General features: G+C 50.9%; 8 protein-coding genes across 8 annotated transcripts; 6 read left to right on the plus strand and 2 right to left on the minus strand.

Moving 5' to 3' along the window:
• Positions 1 to 198: 198 nt before the first annotated feature.
• N7482_004111 (uncharacterized protein) lies at positions 199 to 515 on the plus strand (the record flags this gene model as incomplete). Its single annotated transcript, XM_056686236.1, has 2 exons — positions 199 to 335; positions 401 to 515. The coding sequence occupies 2 exons, from the start codon at positions 199 to 201 to the stop codon at positions 513 to 515; spliced, it is 252 nt and encodes an 83-aa protein (XP_056544978.1).
• Positions 516 to 3,859: 3,344 nt separating this feature from the next.
• Positions 3,860 to 5,363, plus strand: N7482_004112 (uncharacterized protein; the record flags this gene model as incomplete). The annotated part of the gene is given in 6 exon segments (XM_056686237.1): positions 3,860 to 4,104; positions 4,172 to 4,565; positions 4,579 to 4,878; positions 4,935 to 4,993; positions 5,106 to 5,124; positions 5,211 to 5,363. 6 exon segments carry the CDS (start codon positions 3,860 to 3,862, stop codon positions 5,361 to 5,363), a joined length of 1,170 nt encoding a protein of 389 aa, XP_056544979.1.
• Positions 5,364 to 6,280: 917 nt separating this feature from the next.
• N7482_004113 (tyrosinase family protein) lies at positions 6,281 to 10,187 on the plus strand (the record flags this gene model as incomplete). The annotated part of the gene is made up of 8 exons (XM_056686238.1): positions 6,281 to 6,320; positions 6,367 to 6,827; positions 6,884 to 6,969; positions 7,041 to 7,732; positions 7,922 to 7,963; positions 8,056 to 8,338; positions 8,406 to 8,566; positions 8,659 to 10,187. The coding sequence occupies 8 exons, from the start codon at positions 6,281 to 6,283 to the stop codon at positions 10,185 to 10,187; spliced, it is 3,294 nt and encodes a 1,097-aa protein (XP_056544980.1).
• Positions 10,188 to 10,384: 197 nt separating this feature from the next.
• N7482_004114 (arginyltransferase) lies at positions 10,385 to 12,355 on the minus strand (the record flags this gene model as incomplete). The annotated part of the gene is made up of 8 exons (XM_056686239.1): positions 10,385 to 10,510; positions 10,567 to 10,823; positions 10,908 to 10,973; positions 11,030 to 11,127; positions 11,183 to 11,587; positions 11,650 to 11,835; positions 11,890 to 11,965; positions 12,301 to 12,355. 8 exons carry the CDS (start codon positions 12,353 to 12,355, stop codon positions 10,385 to 10,387), a joined length of 1,269 nt encoding a protein of 422 aa, XP_056544981.1.
• Positions 12,356 to 13,891: 1,536 nt separating this feature from the next.
• On the plus strand, positions 13,892 to 14,462 carry N7482_004115 (NUDIX hydrolase; the record flags this gene model as incomplete). Its single annotated transcript, XM_056686240.1, has 2 exons — positions 13,892 to 13,940; positions 14,035 to 14,462. 2 exons carry the CDS (start codon positions 13,892 to 13,894, stop codon positions 14,460 to 14,462), a joined length of 477 nt encoding a protein of 158 aa, XP_056544982.1.
• An 894-nt stretch (positions 14,463 to 15,356) lies between these two features.
• On the plus strand, positions 15,357 to 16,497 carry N7482_004116 (DNA-directed RNA polymerase II core subunit RPB3; the record flags this gene model as incomplete). The annotated part of the gene is made up of 3 exons (XM_056686241.1): positions 15,357 to 15,410; positions 15,473 to 16,038; positions 16,110 to 16,497. The coding sequence occupies 3 exons, from the start codon at positions 15,357 to 15,359 to the stop codon at positions 16,495 to 16,497; spliced, it is 1,008 nt and encodes a 335-aa protein (XP_056544983.1).
• A 928-nt stretch (positions 16,498 to 17,425) lies between these two features.
• N7482_004117 (uncharacterized protein) lies at positions 17,426 to 17,725 on the plus strand (the record flags this gene model as incomplete). The annotated part of the gene is made up of 1 exon (XM_056686242.1): positions 17,426 to 17,725. One exon carries the CDS (start codon positions 17,426 to 17,428, stop codon positions 17,723 to 17,725), a length of 300 nt encoding a protein of 99 aa, XP_056544984.1.
• A 1,771-nt stretch (positions 17,726 to 19,496) lies between these two features.
• N7482_004118 (uncharacterized protein) lies at positions 19,497 to 19,774 on the minus strand (the record flags this gene model as incomplete). The annotated part of the gene is made up of 2 exons (XM_056686243.1): positions 19,497 to 19,568; positions 19,637 to 19,774. The coding sequence occupies 2 exons, from the start codon at positions 19,772 to 19,774 to the stop codon at positions 19,497 to 19,499; spliced, it is 210 nt and encodes a 69-aa protein (XP_056544985.1).
• Positions 19,775 to 20,526: the final 752 nt, after the last annotated feature.

The following is a 20,526-nucleotide window of genomic DNA, read 5'->3' on the forward strand; positions in this document are numbered from 1 at the left end:
TCATTGGAGCACAATGCCATATCAAAACAGCCCCATGCAACATGGCGGCGCAAAAGCAAACTTACACAATCCCAGGGGGAAGATATAAGCCAACACACTGCTGCTCTCCGAAGTCGTATCTCCGTCTAGAGAGATTACTGCTCGTTGCTATTCTCTAAAACCCACGTTTATCTACATGAAACTTGGAGCTCACCAGCCATGTCTCCTATTCCCCGGCATGCTGTCAAGCTCACACAAAGGATCCGTAGTCCTAATTTGCGCAACCTCACCCTGAGCCTCATCGAAGACGCTTCTCAGAGGCCTGACCTAGCGCACTTCACTATCGCCATCCTCAAGTAAGCACACTATAGATATTATGTGCAACAGAAGTTGCCATCTTCCAAAAATCTTACCAGTGCAGGAACCCATCGCACACGAGCCATACCGATCTCAAGCCGTACGCCACAGCTTTGTTTGCAACCGAAGAGCAATTCAAAAACAACAAGGCTCAAAACAGCCCATATCTACCACTATGAACAGGGACGCTATACTGGTCATATTCTGTATCAGGAAAGAGAGAACAAGTCGTCGGATGACTGATGTATCTAGGTTGCTCCTTGGAATACATGTACTTATTGCCGCATTACGTTGAGAATGAGAGATACCGTATCTATGAGGATTCGGACCGCTGCCTACCATCATGCGGCTTATTTTTGGATCTGCTATTCTGTGTGGCTTTGGTGCATACAGTATGTATGTACAGGAGCTTCAGATGTATTGTGAGGGAACCGGTAGGAAAAGCTAAAACAAACTCGAGTCACCAGCAAGTCACTCACCTCAATTAACGAGCGACGGTTAACACGACCGAAGAAGAGCTCTACATGGCGCTTGGAGCCTCTTCAACGCGAAGTTTGGCGTGAAATGTCATGCAATTGTGCCTGCTTTTACGAACCCGCAGTCAGTGTTACCTCACCTTGTTGTTTAGACCGTAAGCTGCTCAGTATCCCGATGCTCATTCCCTCACTATCAGTGTAACTCAGCCCCACCTATGGTGGAGATTCAGTTCAAGCCCGTCGATAAGTACCCTAATGGTTTGTTAAAATGATAGGTAAAATGTTGAACCAGTTAAGCTCTTTTTTCTCCTGGCTTTAATTACAGCATGGGGCCAGTAAAGAACAATTCCGGTAACAGAAAACAACACTCGTGAAACCACTTATGTATCAATTGCTACTACGGTCAACAGCTGTATGTCGAATTAAATATCCTAAACGCCATATGTACCAACGCCAAAGCGGGTTGTTGCTAAATTATTTCATGAATAGGGATTTTATTCTACACGTTCTCCACCAAGCGCCGAATGTCTTCTACGAATCGTCGAGCAATACCTATCTTTATACCCTTGCCAATAAAGAACCCCGGGTCTTAATCCTTGTAGACCTACTTAAGGCCAAGACCATTCTCAAGCATTACGTCACAGACTTCTCGAAATGCAGCCTTAAGGGTGTGATTAGTGACATTTGATACCTAATATTCACTATATTCCTTGATGGCTTTGTCCCTAGGACTAGGTAGCTCGAAGGTTCAGAGACTACAAGGGCTCTAAGTTAGTAGCAGCGTGTGTAGCCGTAGAGAAAGACTGCGAGGGAGGACATTAATATTGATAGCAGGGTATAGTGCTCTATTTCTAGTAATATGTCCTCCTTTGCGATTGTTCTTGTCCTATCTCTATTATTCTTCTATATATAATTCTTCGTATACTGTTTCTGGTATATCCTTGTGGGCGTCTAAAACCCTACCTTTTTCGATATGGGTGACGAGGCACTTCAGATAATAAGTTTTCAGTTAGTAATGCTTTTTCCCTATTAGATCTACCTAATAATATAGTCTCAATAGGCAAGTCGAGGAAGTATATCGCATTAGATTATAGATGCTATGCTAAATTAGTTTCTCTCTGAAAGCGAAGCATCTTGTTGAATTGTTAGGATTCTCCCTTTGTTTGGTCTATTTGCACGAAGGATTCCATCCGTTTCTACGAAGAATACGATGCTATACCAGTGAACACAATACAGCCCTACAGGGATTACAAGGGGAAGAGCTAAAATTAGATTAGCGTGTCTTGAGTTAGGCTTCGGCAATAGAGTCGCAAGAGTGTGGAGTTAAAACTGATTTCGAATTCTACTGTACGAGTTGAATGGAACGTTACATTGAAGGCAGGTAGATCGTGCGCTGGATTTGTGCGGCAGGTTCGAATTGTTCGCTTTGAGGGTTAGTGCTCTTTTAAAGTTGTTGAATCCACACGAATATACAGGTCTTTGATTGTACTTGAGCACTAAAATAATTCCATCGTCCGCTTGTTAAAAGACGTTGTTCTATTATTAGATGTGGAAGGTCCTTTGACCGACCGATGCATTGATAAAAAGCCAACTATCCAAGGAGCAAACAGAATGAAAGAAACCCCCAATCTAATTTGTCCAATGCCCTAATATAATCCACATTGAGCACAGTCGCAATCGAGCAGAAGAGGATGTAGGCGAAACCAGACACTCCCTAGATATGCATCCTCCGAGTACCACCACCTACTCTCAGAAGGTACAGGATGCATCATGATCGCCGCGTATTGATCTGTCTCGTCAAACGCACGTCGAGTGAGACTGCCAATCTTCGTACTAAGCATCAACAAGATCTCTCTCACATCACCGTCAACCACCCCCTGCTTCTGGATTTTGCCGATTAATTCGCGCAAAACAGACTGGATCTCATTACATCGAGTGTGAAAGCAGCGGCTTGTAGCTTCAGTAGCCATATTTATGAACTCGGTGAGGTAAGCATATGTAATCACCTCAAGTAATGAAACTAGATCGTCGACATTCACCGAGTATCGGCTTTCGATGAGGCTCCGGACAACAAGGGCTCGCATTGATTTGAACTTGGCCTCGGTAGATTGATATTGAGGCTCTGGCGAACATGTGTGCGGGCTCTGGTATGTACCTTCTTCTTCTGTACATTGGTTAACAATGAGTCGGGTTATACGCACCGTAATATTTTTGGAGGTGGATTTGCCGTTCATGCTTTTGGAAACTTGTGCTCGTGTTCAGTCTTCGGTGAAAGTAGAGAGGAATCAAGTCTGAAATGGGTGATGTTGGAGTCGGGATGTTGAGTGAAGACTACTCGTGCGACCTGGACGATTTCGCGTGGATGCTCAAGGTGCAGGACAATAGCTTTTATTGTGTATGTGAGAGAAAAGCGCTCTATATGTGCAAGCCCGAACGATGCCTCATTTTCTTTCTTCCGAGGGAGGAGGGTCAAGCAACCTTTGACCCTACACAAGGTCATTCATTTTGAAAGGACTACCGCATTCTATATGGAAGGAGAGCCTTTTCTGTTTCCTTTTATCTCGAGTGCATTCGTTTCAAAAATAGAAACATATAATTGACTTCAAAGAATTCTCAATGACTTACTTATATTGGTTTATTGTCGTTCCGCAAAGAGTGGCTCGAATCTAATTTTGACAATTTGTCTCCCGCTCTTGTCTCTCTCACTTCCTCATACCATACCTATAAGGTGATCCTGTCATAAACTCTTGATTCTTCTAAGATAAGGCCGGAGGGCGGCAAGTAGTGTTGTATCGGAAGCCGCTGCTCTTCACGTTGATGATACTCATAGACTAAAAAGGTCCGAGGAGAAACTTACTCGGTAAGATTGTCACGGTAGCGGTATATATATCAGGGCTGGGATAGATCTTGTTTCGCGATCACCTGACTTGCTGACATTCGTCTTCCTTCGCCAGTCTGTTAGCGGCTACATCGTTTAAACAACACCAAATCTAAATCAGACGCATGCTGCTTTCTCTTCGATATAGCCATCTTTCTTCCCTCAGACCATGCTCTCGTCGCTTCTGCGGCCTTTGCCCCTGTTCGGACGGAGATGGAAACCACTCAACTTCTCCAATCCGAATTTCGTTCGGATACCTGAATACCACAAAATTGAAGAAGAGACCCTCCCAGGCTATATTGCTTCCCAGTATTACCCTACTCGGATAGGAGAAGTCATCAAGGAGCGATATCAAGTCGTAGGCAAGTTGGGATTTGGATCCACTTCGACGGCGTGGCTTGCACGGGACATGAAGTGAGATCGCTCTTGATCAAGAAAGATAACCCCTCGCATCTGGTATGCTCATGCACTACAATCACAGCGGCCGTCGTTATGTTATGCTCAAGATCTTCGTCCAGGCTTGGTCTATGGGCCAGCAAGTGGATGATGAGCTCAAGATGTACAGACCCATGGAGCAATCGCCCAAAGGCCATCCCGGCCGTGACGCCGTCAGAACGTTACTTGATACGTTCTACACCGAAGGACCTGAAGGCAAGCATCGGTGCCTTGTGCATCCCCCATTATGGGAGAGTGTTTTGACGTTCTTGCGCCGCAACCCGGTAGAGAGGTTGCCTTCACCGGTCATAGCATTCGTTCTCCAGCGCCTATTTTTAGCGCTGGATTATCTGCATACAGAGTGCCAGATCATACATACATACTGGTTTGTGGCTCGATATATCCTCTCCTGTTGCTATGACTTACTTACTCCTCTACCTGTTAGATATCAAGGCCGATAACATCATGCTTGGTATCAACGATGATTCGGTCTTTAGCGACTTTGAGGAAAAAGAGCTTCAACGCCCGGTCCCGAGGAAGGAGGTAGACATGAACGCGAGAACAGTCTACATGTCCCGGGATCTTAGAATGCCTAACGATTTAGGTGCCCCAGTGCTATGTGATTTTGGTTCGGCCGTGCTTGGCGACAAATACCACTCGGAATTCATTCAACCTAATATCTACCGAGCACCGGAAGTGATTCTAGGAGTTCCATGGACGTACAGCGTCGATATATGGAACGTGGAATGCATGGTAAGACAAACAGCCTGATTATCGTGGTGCAAAAATTCCTAAAGCTCGGTTCATAGATTTGGGACATCTACGAAGGCGGTTCCTTGTTCACCGGCCAAGACCCGGAATTTCACAAGTACCGAAGTCGAGCCCACCTCGCCGACATCATAAATCTTCTTGGTCCCCCACCGCCTAGCCTCTTTGCGCAAGGGGAGCTAAGAGACAAATTTTCTTCAGAAAAAGGCAAGTCAAGATTTTGTTATCTTGGTACCAGGTGATTTCCGGTATCGAATCCGCTAACTATATACGACTCCCTAGGTGATTTCCGCACTGAAAATCTATTAAAAGATCAGGTTCCTTTTGAGGAACGGGAAACTACTCTGGAGGGAGAAGAGGAAAGAGAGGCTTTTTTACGCCTAATGCGAAAAATGCTGCAGTGGGAGTTCGGCAAGCGTAGCTCCGCTAAGGAGCTATCGGAGGACAAATGGATACACAAGCATTTGTAAATTGGGCCAAGGAATGAAATCCTACATAGAATACTATAACAACGATATCTGATTCGGTCGTATGCTGTAACTGCTCACTAGTCGTCAATTTTGATTCTCGCCAAGTCACTTAATCGTCGTTATAAGTGGTCCATAGTTGCTACTGGTTTAGGTGTTTGGATCGCGGGCAGGGAGGAAGAATGAGAGTTCGTCGCGGTGAAGACTACCACAGTATCCTTAGTCAATTGCCAGTCTTTGCTGACAGCCTTCTAGTCCCATTTAAATCATTTGTGCCGCTGCTAAACCTCAAAGGCCCCAAGGATCCGAGCTAAGACGCGCCGCGCGCTGCCACCAGGTATGATTCTGGTTCACCCCGAGAGCTCACAAACTTGGCCAATGAGCAACCTGGATTTGGCCGCTGCGGCAGGCAAACAAAGTTCGATTAACTTAGCTCTCATTAGAAAATATCCCGCGTGCAGACAATAGCGGGGCGGGGCTCAACAATTCGACCTTCCGAGCCCTAGTTCGCACAGACATGCAACCAAGTGGAGACCACCAGATACTGTATGATCGTGAGCTTCCCGAAAATGATCAAGCAGCCTGCGAAACATCACGGAATCCTCGTGAACGGAACCTTTCTCTTGGTTCTTTCATCCAAGTTTCCAAGTTTCCGAATTGACCGACATGGCCAAGTGGATCAGAAAAGGGGTCGTGGGGGTGGACAACCCCACGAGGCGTTCCGTGCCGCCGGGTGGAGCCCGTCTCTTGAGACAGCGCCCCGTTGACGTGTCCGTCACAGTGCAGAGCACCAGAGTCTCGGGCTTTTTGCCGAATAGATCCCGCCAGCGACGTTACCTGAATGAGAGCCAATCGCAGCCGCAGTGAATACAAGATGGCGCATGAGCGAGCCTGTCGGCTCCAGTATCGGCGAAAAAAACATGGTCGCCATTGGCCGAATCGAGCTCACGAGCCGAGCCGGTTCAGCGTCGAGCAAAGAATTGCTTAACTACTGGCGCTCGCCCAGATCTCGACAAGATTGGATTCCGTCTCCGAGCTTGCACCGAAGCCGTTATGATTGCCCTTTCAGTCTTTACCTGGGGGCTTCTGGCCCTCCAGACATGGGCAATTCCCACAGCCTCGTCAGATCGTGCATTAGCACAGTCTCCGTCACTATCGATACCCGCGGTTGCTTCTTCATCAACGGCGAAGGCATCGGCTCAGCTTGAGCAATTAGCACAGATCGCCCTCGGAGTGGCTACCGACAATCTGTCCAAGAGCACTGGTGCGTGTACAACGAAGAACGTTTTAGTCCGACGCGACTGGAGGGCGTTTGCTTCGCCAGAAAAGAAAGCATACATCAGTGCCGTGCGCTGTTTGCAAAAGCTGCCATCCCGGACGCCTTCAACGCTTGTACCAGGCGCTAGAACCCGTTATGATGATTTCGTCGCCACCCATATCAACCAGACCTTGGAAATTCACTACACGGTATGCTTCTCAAGTCCCACTGCGAATATCGGCTCCCTAAAACTGAATTGGTTTAGGGTACCTTCCTAGCCTGGCACCGATATTTTGTCTATGAGTTTGAGCAGGCTTTGCGTCAAGAATGTGGCTATACTGGCCACTACCCGTTAGTTTCACTTCACCTCGATACATGAACACGATGATCACCCAGAAAGCCACTAACCAATCCGCCTCTAGATACTGGGACTGGGGTGCTGATGCGGCTGTCATGGAGAAGTCTGAGGTGTTTGACGGCAGTGACACGTCGATGTCGGGGAACGGCGTCTATATCCCTAACCAACCGGATATTGTGTTGACCCTTGGCAACTATGCGCCAGTCTATCTCCCCGCAGGAACTGGAGGCGGATGTGTGACCAGTGGTCCCTTCAAAGACTACCAGGTCAATCTTGGCCCGGCCGCTCTTATGCTGCCTGGCGGCAACGTGAGCGCCGCAACGAACCCTTTCAACTACAACCCACGGTGTCTGAAACGCGACTTGACATCGGCCATCCTGCAGAGATACGCCAACTACACGTCCATCGTGAGTCTGATCATCAACAATGATAATATTTGGGACTTCGAAATGGCTATGCAAGGCGTTCCTGGCTCAGGTGCCATTGGTGTCCACGGCGGCGGCCACTACTCGATGGGTGGTGACCCTGGCCGGGATGTCTTCGTCAGTCCCGGCGATCCGGCCTTCTGGCACCATCATGGAATGATCGATCGTGTTTGGTGGATCTGGCAGAACTTGGATCTGAAGACCCGCCAGGATGCTATTTCTGGGACTGGAACATTCTTGAATGAGCCCGTCTCTGCCAATACCACCCTTGACACTGTCATTGATATTGGATACGCGAACGGCAGCCCCATTGCCATGAGAGACCTCATGAGTACAACTGCGGGTCAATTCTGTTACGTTTATATATGATCATCGCAAGCTGTATGGCTCGATGCTGTCTCAAGTGTGCGATTAGAACCACCAATGGAAGGATTGCTCTGCGAGACACGATAGAGAGGGTAGATAGCAAGTTGCGAATAATAAATACATACAGAGAATAAAAATACAAACTAAATCGTAGAGGGAATGGACGGAATGTGCATGCCTCCACCCCTCTCCCGAGGTAAGTACACTTCTCGTGCACGATCATGGTGCGCAACGGTTTCATCTGATGAACATGAATTTCCCCCCTGTAATTTCTATCTTCCTTTCCAGTCGCAACCGGTGTCCCGCTGTCCTGGCAGGACCATTCAATTCGTCCTGAGTCATCGTCAGCCGATGCCAAGGTTGCCACCTACGACCAAAATATCTTCAACTACCTCCAACACGGCCTGGAGGCCACGTTGGGGAACGAATACGAGAACATAGATACTCGAAAAATTGATTGTTTGTCCATTCGCTTCAAGCTGCTCGCCGACCATCTAATCACGTCCCGTGTCTTGATTCACAATGAAGATGCCAATCCAAATGGCTCGCCGTCGGCGGGCCATCCGACGAGGTCGCTGCCCCTCCTATGCGTTTCTCGGCCTCATATGCATAATCCTGCTCGTTGCACCCGCAATAAGAGCGGACTGTGGGCAAACTGGCGATCGCAATAAATGGCCCCAAGTGGAAGGGGAGGGAATCACTGGACCGGCTCAGTACACGGGGATTTCCGGGAAGCCGATGCCTCTCCACGAGGATGGAAAGTCGGAATGGCATCGATCAAAAAGAATTGCCATTATTGGTGAGCCAATCCAACTAACCCAGACGTGCACTTGGCTTCACACCGAGGACCAGGTCGCCCTCCTCCTAGCCTCTGTGCTGACAGGTTTCTAGGAGGCGGCATCGGCGGCATTTCCGTCGCGCATTTCTTAAAGAATGACGAGAATCGCCTCAACTTATCACAGTTAACCATCTTTGAGAAAGAAGCTCAGTTTGGCGGGCGCATTCGCTTTGCACAAGTATATGGCCATGGGACGAACGTGAATACGGCCGGGCATACCTTCGACGCGGACGACCCAGTGATCGAGGAAATTGCCAATTTCACAAGCATCAAGTTACACGATTGGCCCTACAATGGATGGAATACAGCGACGCCGAATTTCCTGTACTGGGCGAGTAGATTCGATGGCGAGAACATCGTGAACAGCCCGGCTGATGAGCCCTTTGAAACGACGTGGACGGATCTCGCAACGCACATCCGGCAGACTGGCGCTGATCCGCACTTTTGGATCTCATATGTTCGATACGTTTGGATCTCGCTCACGGAGACGCATTCAGTCAGCTGGTTCAAATTCTGGGTCCGACAGATGGCCGGGTCGCGCCAGCATTTTAATTGTCTCTTGTGGGCCGGGTCTCGGGCCACAGCTGGGCACAGTATAGAATTGATGAGTCGAATAGCAGACTCCAATCCCAGGAGCGTCAGAAAACAGAAGGATCTTTCGTGGAACCAACACGACCGGATATTGACGGGGCTACTCGGTGATCTACGTGACCACGAGGAGTTCTCTACGCATCTCAACTCGACGGTGAAACAAGTGAAGAGATACGACAATGGCACCTTTGGTGTCATTTGGACTCAGAGATCATTTCATGGCTCTCAAGAGACATATATCGAGCAATTTGACAATGTGATTATCGCGACACCTTTGCACCAAGCAGAGCTTGAAATTGAACCTCCACTCCCGTTGGAGCCGGAAGAGATCACATATACACCCCTCCATGCGACGAATTTTATTTCCAAAAATCTCCCGGCCACAACGCTCTTCCGCTCCCATGGCGAGCGGTGGAGCACGCTGACTGCACTGCTCTGGAACGATGGTTCCCAGCGGGTGGGCGGCTCCGCTGCCCCTGGCCTTGCGTTCATCTCAATCGCCCATGACGAACATGTTTGCTGTGGTGGATTTTATCTCAATCAGCGTGTTGGTCTAGCACGAGTTATTTCCAGAGACCGGTTCTCGGACGGTGATATTGCGGCCTTGTTCGGCGAGGCACGCAAAAACGTCACATTCCCCGAGCAAACTTGCTGGGTACCGCAACAAGCCTCTCCTGACTCGGTGCAGCCCAGATATCAGATCGTGAGAGAAGGATTTGCATTAGAGGATGGATCGGTCAATCAGACCACGGGGTGCGTGGAAAAGCCAACAATAACCTGGATTCACCGAGATTATTGGCCGAATGGCATGCCGGAAATCAAACGCGATGGGCAGCGCGTGGATGATAGCGTTTGGATGGAGTTAGCTCCGGGGATGTTCTATGTGAATGGATTCGAGGGACGAGAGGGTGCGTCGGTATCCAAAAGCGTTGCAAGGGGAAGAAAGGTGAAGGATATGCTGGTTGCCAGATACACGGCCGAACCGTTCTAACTATACCACTGCACTACCATGTCAAGGATCTGAATCGAGAGGAAACATTCATGACATAACCCGAAAAGAGGATAAGCAACAGAACGGGTTGAAAAGACTCGTCCCCAACACTCTGTTTCAAAGTTTGATATAAAATGCGCCTAGCAGATGTAAATGTCAACCCCGTATGCCTCCCCTACACCACGCAATGTATCTCTTCAATCGAATAGCACTACCGCGCTGTCCTTGACTAGTTTTGGACCGAGCACCGCGGCAAGTTCAGCAATGATGCCCTTCAGCGATTGTGGGCTATCCATGGGCATTTGGTCCCACCCGACGAGGTCCTGTAGTACGTTAGATCTGCCACGCACATGGGATCACACGGGAAGATCATGCTTACCTCCATCTGAACGAAGGAGCCATGGTACAGCAGATGCCAGTGGTCCAGATCCAAGGCTTTCACCTCCTCCAGGGTTAAGACACCCGGCATGTTGATGTCGAAGAGGGAAAGTTCCGTTTCGTCCACGTCAGGATCAATGGCAGGGAATTCCTTTGCATTTTGGGGAGACCGTTCTCGGGACATGGAGACATAGGGCTGGGTGTCAAGCTTCTTAGATAGCTCACCATCGAGTGGGTCCCAGTCGTACGATTCCGGGTCTAAGGCTCAGCTATTAGTGGAGGTCCCCGGGCACGCGCCGTTCACCGGTGGGACAAATAACACGGTATGGGGAGGGCACTCACCGAGAATATACTGGGGTCTGAAGTGGCCCTTGTAGCGCATCTTCACGCAGCTGTGGATGTAGAAACCTGCCTCCGTCGTCAACGCCGCGTTCCAGAAATCTATCACCGTCGTCACCACCCACCCATGTAGTAGTACGAATAATCGTTCTCTTGCGCGAAGGCGATTTCGCGCAGAGCACTCAGCTTGCCGAATTCCCATTGCTCGTAGTCAGGGTCGTAGCTTGGTCCACCGTCAGTCAAGACCTCCGATGGAAAGGTATACTCGGTGCGCTTACAAGATATACACCGAGCTCACTCCACTCGGGACCAGATCGAGGACCGCAACGGCAATCAGCTTCCCATCCAGCCGATAGCACTGGTGCCATGATCCCAGTTTCTTCTGGGAAGCGTTGGAGTTCGTGATGGGATTCGGAGACCGTTTGATACCCGAGCACAAGAACCCTTCAAAGTCCTTGGTCTTCCAGCGGGACACATCTTCTTTATGAATCGTGGTCTGGTACTTGACAAACAGGTCGAACTTTGCCTGCGAGACCGAGTCACCCTCGATATTGACCTCGAACTTGTGCGCCGGCTCCAGGGGGCGTTGAGTGACGGGATCAATGGGGCGCTTGACCTGACTGTACTCGGCCTCGTGCACGGCGGCCTGCAGGTCGAAGTTACACTTCCGGTGCCGCTTTTCCCTGTAGATGCGGTTGAGACAGGGAAATCGGTGATGTCCACATTGGGGAGCGGGGAGACTCACTCTCGAGACCGAGGACAGAGCCGAGCAGCCTTGCGGATATACTCTGCCCCCAGAATGAACTTGTTCCAGCGATTGACGGCCTTGCGCTGGTCACGACGGGGCTGGAAGGCCTGCGCCTCCAGCCTCATCGTGTAGTGCGGGCAGCATGATCGTTGCAGGTTCTGCTTGTAGTAGAGCTTGCCTGATCTAGAAGATCATGAGTCATGGGAAACCGTCACGGCGAGAAGAACAAGAGCGTACCGTCGCCATCCGCGGTGGATGAGCTCCTCATAGTGCTCGGGCCGCACGACGACAGAACTGGAGTAGTATGAGACGCCTGGCCGGAGAAGTGACGTGTCAGACAATCATTCCCGAAGCAGCATGCGAACCACAAAAAAATGGATCTCCAGGAAGCCAAAGGCAAGACATACTTCCATCGTCAGATTTGCAATAACCACAGGAATTGCGCTGGTAGCCTGTCGTGGAATGGGGGGTAGTGGCCCCCTCACGTTAGCGCTCGGAGGGGGAGGGGAGTGTACGCCAGTCCGAGAGGGCCCCGCCAGCTGCAGGCCATGGGCAATGTCCTCGAGCAACCAGGCAGAGGCGGCGGACGCCCCACGGGGACTGGCGCGGTGGTTTCAGTGGCTGGTTGCCGGGGCAAGTGGGACGTACCTAAGGGCCGGAAGAGCGACAGCTGTCGCGCGCGTTCGGCGTCAACGGGCTCCATCCGCGCAATGACTGGCTGCTCGGGCTGGTTGGCGGCCCCCGCGGAAGCAGAAAATGGCCCTGCGAGAGGTGCAGGAGGGGGGGCAAACAACGGATCGTGGCGAAAAGAGAGGGAGAGACGGATCGTGGTGGGATGTGTTGTTGTTGCAGGAGGTTCGATGGGGAAAGGAGATGAGCGGTGGGGGATGCGTGGAAGGGAGAATAGGCCACGTTGGTTGAAGCGTCGGCGGGGTTGGTTGTATGGTCGTCTGGGCTGTCTGGTTGTCTGGTTGTCTGGTTGTCTGGTTGTCCGGTTGTCTGGTTGTCTAGTAATCTATGAGTGGGATTGTCTAGAGTCTCTCCAGTCGCTACACAGTACGATGGGTGGATCAGATGGATTCGGCGTCATACGGAGTATACTCGGATTGACCCGTCCGGCTCGATACCGATCCCGTTGTTACGCAGCGTGGAAGATCATGGGCCCAGCGTGCCAAATTACCAGATCGGCGATCAGCGTCGAATCGCTCCGAGTTTCCCAGGGTTTGCCCAGGAGGGCTCGGTACCAGCGCGGAGTTTAGGGTCCCGTCTACCCGAGGCTCCTTAGGGCAGAACCACGGTGATTCGACCGGCGAAAGGGACGGCGAGCGTTGTCTCGGAGGAGGTCCCGCTTGGATTGACTTCCGAGTGCGTAGAGAAGGTGTGAGATAGTGTGGTACAGTGGGATATAGTGTGATCTAGTGGGATATATTTAGCGAACTATACGGCCTTTTCGGTCGTGTGAGACGGTTGAGCCCCCTGTCACATGACCGAGAGGGCCGAAGTAGAGCAGCAAAAGCAAGGCAAGCAACAGCAGCAAAGGTACTGCAGAAAGTACAATTCAACGACTGCGAAAATGGACAGGGAATCTCCCCGCATTGGGTTCATGCGGCATGCCGTCCGGAGGAAATGGAGGTGAATGAAGCTGAGTATATGCCCAACGCTACCTGGAAAAGGCGCGTAAATCGGTAACTTAGTCAGGTCCAGCGCCGGACGGCGGCGCGCTGCTGCCCCTCCATTCCCACTCTTCCCTTTCTAATCCTCAGTTCCAACCTCCTCCCCCCCCTCCCAATTCCTTTTCAGTGGCCCCTCCAATTCTCTTCCTCTTCTACCGACCATGCCTTCTAGTACTCCTCCTCAGTTCAGGTTCCCGGCCTCCATGGGAATGAATGGGAAGACCTAAGACGTGCTGCTATCCTGACGCTTCCTTCCTCCCCGCAGTCTCGACCGCTCTGGGAAAAAAATTTCCAGGTTCCCCGACCGCCCGCAGAACGCTCAACGTTGCTAAACCGACCCGCAACGCCGCGAAGCTTCCTCTCTCCCCAACTCCCCGAAGTCCAACTGGCTCCGCGGGAGCTTGAGAGCCTCCGTTCTCCCCTGAATTATCCTTTTTACTCCTGGGAACTCGGTCGATCCCACTCCGGTCCTTCCACTCTCTGTCTCTTTTTTTCTCTTTGAATCGACCTCCCACCGGGACCGAACCAAAAGTTGCGCCGAGACGGATTGGGAACCGACCGTCGCAATGGCACAGAACCGGCTGATGGAAGCCCGCGTCGGGCGGAAAAACCAACGTGAGTGTCTCTTCCCCGGACCAATCGGCCGCTTCCCTCGGTCATGTCGGATGACATTGGTGACATTCTGGCTGACCCAATACCGACCCGACAGGCTACGGTGCCAAAGGTGAACGCCTCGTGGCCGGCGTCGTCCCCCTCTCTGCCGACAAGACCAAAGTCCTCATGATCCAATCCGCCGGGCCCGGAGGCTGGGTCCTACCCAAGGGTGGGTGGGAAACCGACGAATCCACGGCTGCGCAGGCCGCTTGTCGTGAGGCATGGGAAGAGGCGGGCGTCATCTGCACCGTACACCGCGATCTGGGTCTGATCCCGGACATGCGACCCTCCGGCCTCTTGACCGCACAGGCGCCCAAGGCCTCCTACCAGTTCTTCGAAGTGAGCGTCGACAAAGAAGAGACACAATGGCCGGAGATGCACAAGAGGAAACGACAGTGGGTAACTTATACCCAGGCCGCCACAGCGCTGGCCAACCGACCCGAGCTGCTGGAAGCCCTGAACCGCAGCTCCTTGAAGAGGTAGCGACCGGCCATCACTCCGTACATATTGTACCTGATACAACGGTTCTCATACATTTCCTTTGAAAAAAAACCTCGGGAGCAGTTGTTGCACCCATCCCGATGATGACTCGACACGACCCAGAAGAAAAAGAACGGTGGCTTTGTGCTTTCTTGCTTTTGTTTCCGCCTTCTCCTTGTTTCTCCATTACACCTTGGCATCGCATTCGCCACTGTGGTCGGTCTGCTGCTTTACCCGGCCACGTCTGTGCAGGCACTTGATCTCGATTCTAGTTCTTTCTTATAGCTGCCATATCTGATAGACGTCCGGTCCCGCTCCCAATATCGTGGGACGCTGAAGCTGGTAGGGGGACGCTGGCTGTCTTGTGTTCAGATTTATTGGAGATATTACTTCGTTTAATCCGAAAAGGAAAGAGGGTACAGCTGTCTCCAAAAGAACTGGGGCTATCTCTGAAGTTCCCAAGCCAGTTTACCTGCTAGTACTGGAATTTGAATCTGAACCATACCCTCCCCTCCCTTCCTCACCTCAGTCTTACCTTGAAGCCATTGTATAACACATCTGTATCTATATATCCAAATATCCACATATTCGAATATCCATTGGGACGAAACCAGGAACGGGGTGGTTTCTTTGTTAAAGTCCGACGTGCTGGCCTGCAGGCACGCAGCCCGATTAGGAAAAGCGCCAAGTGCTGCTCCGAAGACCAAATCCGCGATCTTCAGTGCAGCGAACACATCCAACCCACACCCATTCCACCACCACACCCACCCTCCATCACTATCTGCTCCGAGGTAGTCTCAATCCTGCTTTATCCTTTCCGCCATTATATGAGCAGCAGATAGACACCGAACTCCACACCCGGGTGGCGGCGACCAGCGCGCCCGCTTTCACAGCAGCATGGATTATGAGATGGACCTCGAGCCCACAGGGCCACAGGTTACCGTTCGTGAGGTACAAATCTGCATCGATCCAAACAGTTGTCCCGAATACCAGATCTCTAACCGCATCTCCAGGCGGAACCATACCGCGTCGACTTCCGGCTGAGCTCGGTAGAACTCGCCTTCGCCAACTCACTCCGCCGCGCCATCCTCGCCGAGGTGCCGACAGTCGCACTCGACCTGATCGAAATTGAAAGCAACACCTCCGTCATCCCCGATGAGATGCTAGCCCACCGTTTAGGCTTGATCCCCCTCAACGCGAAGAATTGCGACCAGGACCTAGATTACACCCGCGAGTGTGACTGCGAGGACCACTGTGTGCGCTGTAGCGTGACGCTGTCGCTGCATTCGCGCTGTGAAAATGGCATCATGGCGGTCTATGCGCGCGACCTGGTTGTCCAGGGCGAGCGTATGAATGATACCATCGGTGATCCAGTCATCACGGACCCTGAGGGGAAGGGCCCGTTGATCTGCAAGCTGCGGAAGGGCCAGGAGATCAAGTTGACTTGCCTGGCGAAGAAGGGTACTGCCAAGGAGCACGCGAAGTGGGCGCCCACTGCGGCTGTGGGCTTTGAGTACGATCCTCACAACAACCTGAAGCATGTGGACTACTGGTACGAGCAGGATCCGGTCAAGGAATGGTATGTTCTTATTTCACAGCGTTTTTGGAGGGTTGTGTATTTTGACCTTTCGCTAACTCGATACTGCCTAGGCCGATATCTGAGAATGCTGCCTGGGAGCCTGCCAACAACCCCGACCAGCCCTTTGACTACGACGCCGAACCGACTACTTTCTACTTTGATGTGGAGAGCATCGGTAACCTGGAGCCCGACATGATTATCCAGCAGGGCATCACGGCCCTGCAGCTCAAGCTCGCAACCACAGTCTCCGTCCTCTCCGGCGAAGGCGAGGACGGTCACGCCGGCGGTCCAGACGACGCGGACATGATGGGCGCCGGCGACCCGGACGCCTACGAGCCTCCTGAGGGTATCGATGGCAACCTAACTTCATACGGTAACGGCGTTGCTGGAGCCTGGGGAGCCAGCGCACAGACCCCGTATGGCGCCACGCCTTACGGACAGAGTACGTACGGTTTCTGAGCAGGTGAGCGTGGGAGGAAGTGGGTATGAATGTTACAAAACAAACGGCTTTGAGCATGCAGGTTGGAGTTTTCGCTTCCCTTGTTCTTTACAGGTGGTTTGGCGGCGCAATTTGGAGTTATTTTTCCCTTCCAACTCGAGTGTGATATTACCGCGGCGAGTGATCAACTAAACCAACCTGGTTTTCGAACCATTGTGTCTATAATACCTAGAAAAAAAGGAAAGCTTTATCTTGACCTACAATTCCGCTACAATATACAATGTTGATATTTGGACTGTGCTTTGAACCAAACTGTATTGCAGATCACTGGGTATCTGGTAGCGTACTCATCTCTCCTTGCAAACTACAACAGAACAACATGAACACCGAAAAACAACACCCACCGAAAGTTACCAGAATCAGGACGAGCCCTCGAAGCCCTGGAGGAGAATAGACTTAGCTCTGTCGGAATATAATTCTCAGTCATCGGCCACCCTCTACCTATTGACAATAGACTCATTCGCATCCTCCGGCCCAAGCATAATATACTTACCAAGAAGCAGCTGATGGAAAATATGTATCTGCCGCTGCGCCGAGGCCAAAATGTCAGCCTGATCTGGAAACATACCCGGGTCTTCATATTAAAAATGCACAGGAGTCTTTGCCTAAGCGAAAAGAAACGTGTTTGAGACCCAAAGCATTGTCGAAAATATAAGGATGTGTCTGTGAATACCTGTCGAGGTTAAATGGTGGTTGACTTGCCGGTCAATGGATACGACTACAGGATTGGGCATGAGGAATTTGACCCCGACCTGGTTTTCCCTGAAATAGTCGAGCTCAGGAATCAACTTCAAGGCGTGCTCCAGTCTCGCCTTATATCCGACCAAGAAGCTGCCCTTTGAAAATCACCTCTTGGACTGCTTAGCTCGCATAGTCTACGGTTCGAACATGATTGAGCACGCAGGCGCCGACTTTGACATCGCTTGGAAGCTAAGCATGCAGATTTTCCAAGGTGAGGACGTCCCTGAAGAGATAGGGGAGCAGGATGAAGAGTACTTGCGCATCAAGGAGGAACGGGTACGTGCCAACCTCCCGGCGGACTCTCCGGCCGTCCTTCGAAGTCGCCGAAAGGTTATTCAACACGCCAAATCAGCGGCATTCATGATCACCAAGCCGTGTATCCACGACCAGGACCTGAGCGAGGAGATCATGTGTCTTTATCCAGAACTTTCAATCCAGCAGCCTTAATGTCCGACAGAAACTCCTCTTCAGTTCAGGTACGCAGCTTGAACAAGGTGTTCATTGATTGGATGACCTTCTCGCCGCCATCCGAATCTTTTTGAATAACCTCAATAACCTCAACCTTGCACTTTGTAGTATTGAGCTTGCCATCCTCTTCATATCCCAAGATAGAGTTTCGACGAATATGCCGGGGAAGGTCTTGCTGGGGTAATCTTTGGCTGCTGCTGACATGCCTTCATCCTCGGCCTCGCCCCAAGTTGACCAGTCATCCCTCGAAGCACATCGCATCCTCACCAGATGTGACAGACCGGATTTTCTTCTTAGGAAACGATGCAATGGAATCTTAAACAGGTCATGAGGGACCACTTTGTTCAAGTGTAGCAGCCAATATCTATCGTTCTGAACTCTGGATCAGAAACGAGCATTGAGAAGGATAGAACGGAAAGTGCGAGAGGGTATTCACGGCCGGATGAGGCAGATGGTCCCTGGTCCCCTGGAGATGATGAGGCATCCTATAAAAGGGAAATTCTTAAACAGAATCGCATCAACGCAATTTTCTCTTGTGCTGATGCTCGCTGGGGGTGGTAACGTACCACCACAAGGGAGGCAGGCCTTCTAGAATATCGTCACAAATGGGTTCAGTGTGCCGATTCGTCGACGCAAGAGCTCCTTGCTTCTATGGGCGATGTATGCGACTTGATCGACCACATGGCATTCCCAGATCCTTGTTTCAATGTCCTCCTTACCTGTCGAGTACGAACAGGAAATGAAGGAGCCATGCGGTACACCCCCGTGCGCGATATTAATTCATCGTGATCTTGTCGCCAATGATTACCGCCAGATATACCTCGTGCGCAAGCTTCGCATGTAGCAATTACACGGAATAACTTTGTTTAATCAAAGCAAAATTCAAACGGGACCTGGATTCCACTCGACTTCAAGTTTGGGAGGGGGTTGGATATCAAGTATGGGAGAATATAGGTAGGACTGCACCAAAAGCAACGTATAAACGTTGTCTTGAAGATCCAGATCGAGCTTCCCGAAAAGGGGCTCACCGTGAATGAGCCACTTCCACCCCGGGACCTTTAATATCCAAGTTACCCTCTTGCAACCGCCGAAGGAAGAGGATAGCATTCAGATTTATAGGAATATATTATTAGTCTGTTCAATGCTAGGCCACTAGAATTAGAGGGCGGCGGGATGGTAGTGATCATGGACTGGGGTCGTCAAGGCTGCGCTTGAAGGACTTCACGGCCGTAAAGATAGGCGAAAACTAGCGCTTATATGTTATGTGGAAAAGGTAGCTAAAGAAATCCACAGCGTATAGCACTTTGGCCTATCCGTATAACAGGGAAACTAGCAGAGAAATAAGGATGTAGGGGAAGACACGACGAGGATTTAGAGGGCTTCACCCCATGTTCGCCATTTAAGATAAACAAATCCACTGACCGAATCAAAATCAGTCTTACCACTTCATTCGCTGTAACTTAATAAAACTAGGCAAGATGTATGTTTTGAAGTCGCACAGTGCAGTGGTAGTCATTATCCATCTTCTCCATTTAGCCACGGCAATGACCCAGGGAAATCGGCTACAACAATATCCACAATTGAAAAAGGCAAAACGGTTCTACCCTTCAACCTCCACGCTGGGGTTGGGACCTTGGAACAGCAGGGATTTCAGCAGCAGCACTCGCAGCACTCGAAGCAGCAGATGCCAGCGCAGCTAAACGAGAGATAGAATGTCAGCCAATGTCAATATCACCGACCGGTGTGGTCCTTACACGCCGCAGCAAACATCTTCACCCTCACCACCACCACGCATGTGAACGCTCATCTCCTCGCGGTCGCCCTGTGTTATGCTATTAGTCTTGATCAAGGTTCCATTGAGAAGCATGGCAGACAAAAAGGGGGCCGTACAGGCTGTTCAGTGACAGTCTCGTTGTTCATGGTGGGGCCAGCAGGGCTGTTAGGCTGCTGGAGTTGCACAGTGTGGGCATCCCACTTGTTCTCGTTCTCCTGAGCGGGAGAGAACCAGTTCTTGATGGCGCCAAACATGATGAAAGATGAGTGTGGAGGAGTATTTAAAAATCGTGGTTGTTGATCTGGTTCCTGAGTGAGGTTATTAGGGGATCTCTTGTTCAAATAGCGGAAAAATAGGGGGGAAAGGAACCCCAGTAAATAAGCAAGACCAAGCTCAGCATACTTTGTCTTGGTCCTCTTGGCTGCCTGAAACCAGGACGTATGTGGCGCCAAGAGGCATCATGGATCCACCAGTCTGGTGCAATGGACCCTCCTAGCGTGATGAGCGGGTAAGGCTAGCTATGAGGGTGCTCAGGATTCGTCGCTTCGTTCCTGTCTTAGGCAAAGGACTAGATACGAGCGATGCTAATCTTGGTTCGTCCATCTGGTTGGAAAAAGCCAAAGAACAATAGGATAATCTGTTTAGGTTTATTTCATCGTAGTTCCCCCCGGTTAGTTTGATGAGATGAGATGGCAATCTGCATCGGCTAATGTCACCCCTCAACCTTGCAGGACGGCACGCGTGGGAGATTCTCGCCAATCCAGTGGACAGCGGGCTGCTGATGGGCGGTGTACTACCACCTACTAACTACGGGGGGAAAATGGTTGTCCAGTTCGCGTTAGGTAGTCAAGAGGACTGCCCTAATGCAAGATAGTCAAGTACATGAACATTGTGAACGTACCGCAGAAGGAAGGCATATAATCCTTGACCGGGATTCTCTGATACGCTGACCAGGCTTTGTAGACAGAAGCCTTTAGCTCGGTGTCATGATCGGCGGGGCGCATCA

Source organism: Penicillium canariense (genome assembly GCF_028826845.1).
Source record: "Penicillium canariense strain IBT 26290 chromosome Unknown utg000002l_segment0_segment0, whole genome shotgun sequence".
NCBI classification, from domain to species: Eukaryota; Fungi; Ascomycota; class Eurotiomycetes; order Eurotiales; family Aspergillaceae; genus Penicillium; species Penicillium canariense.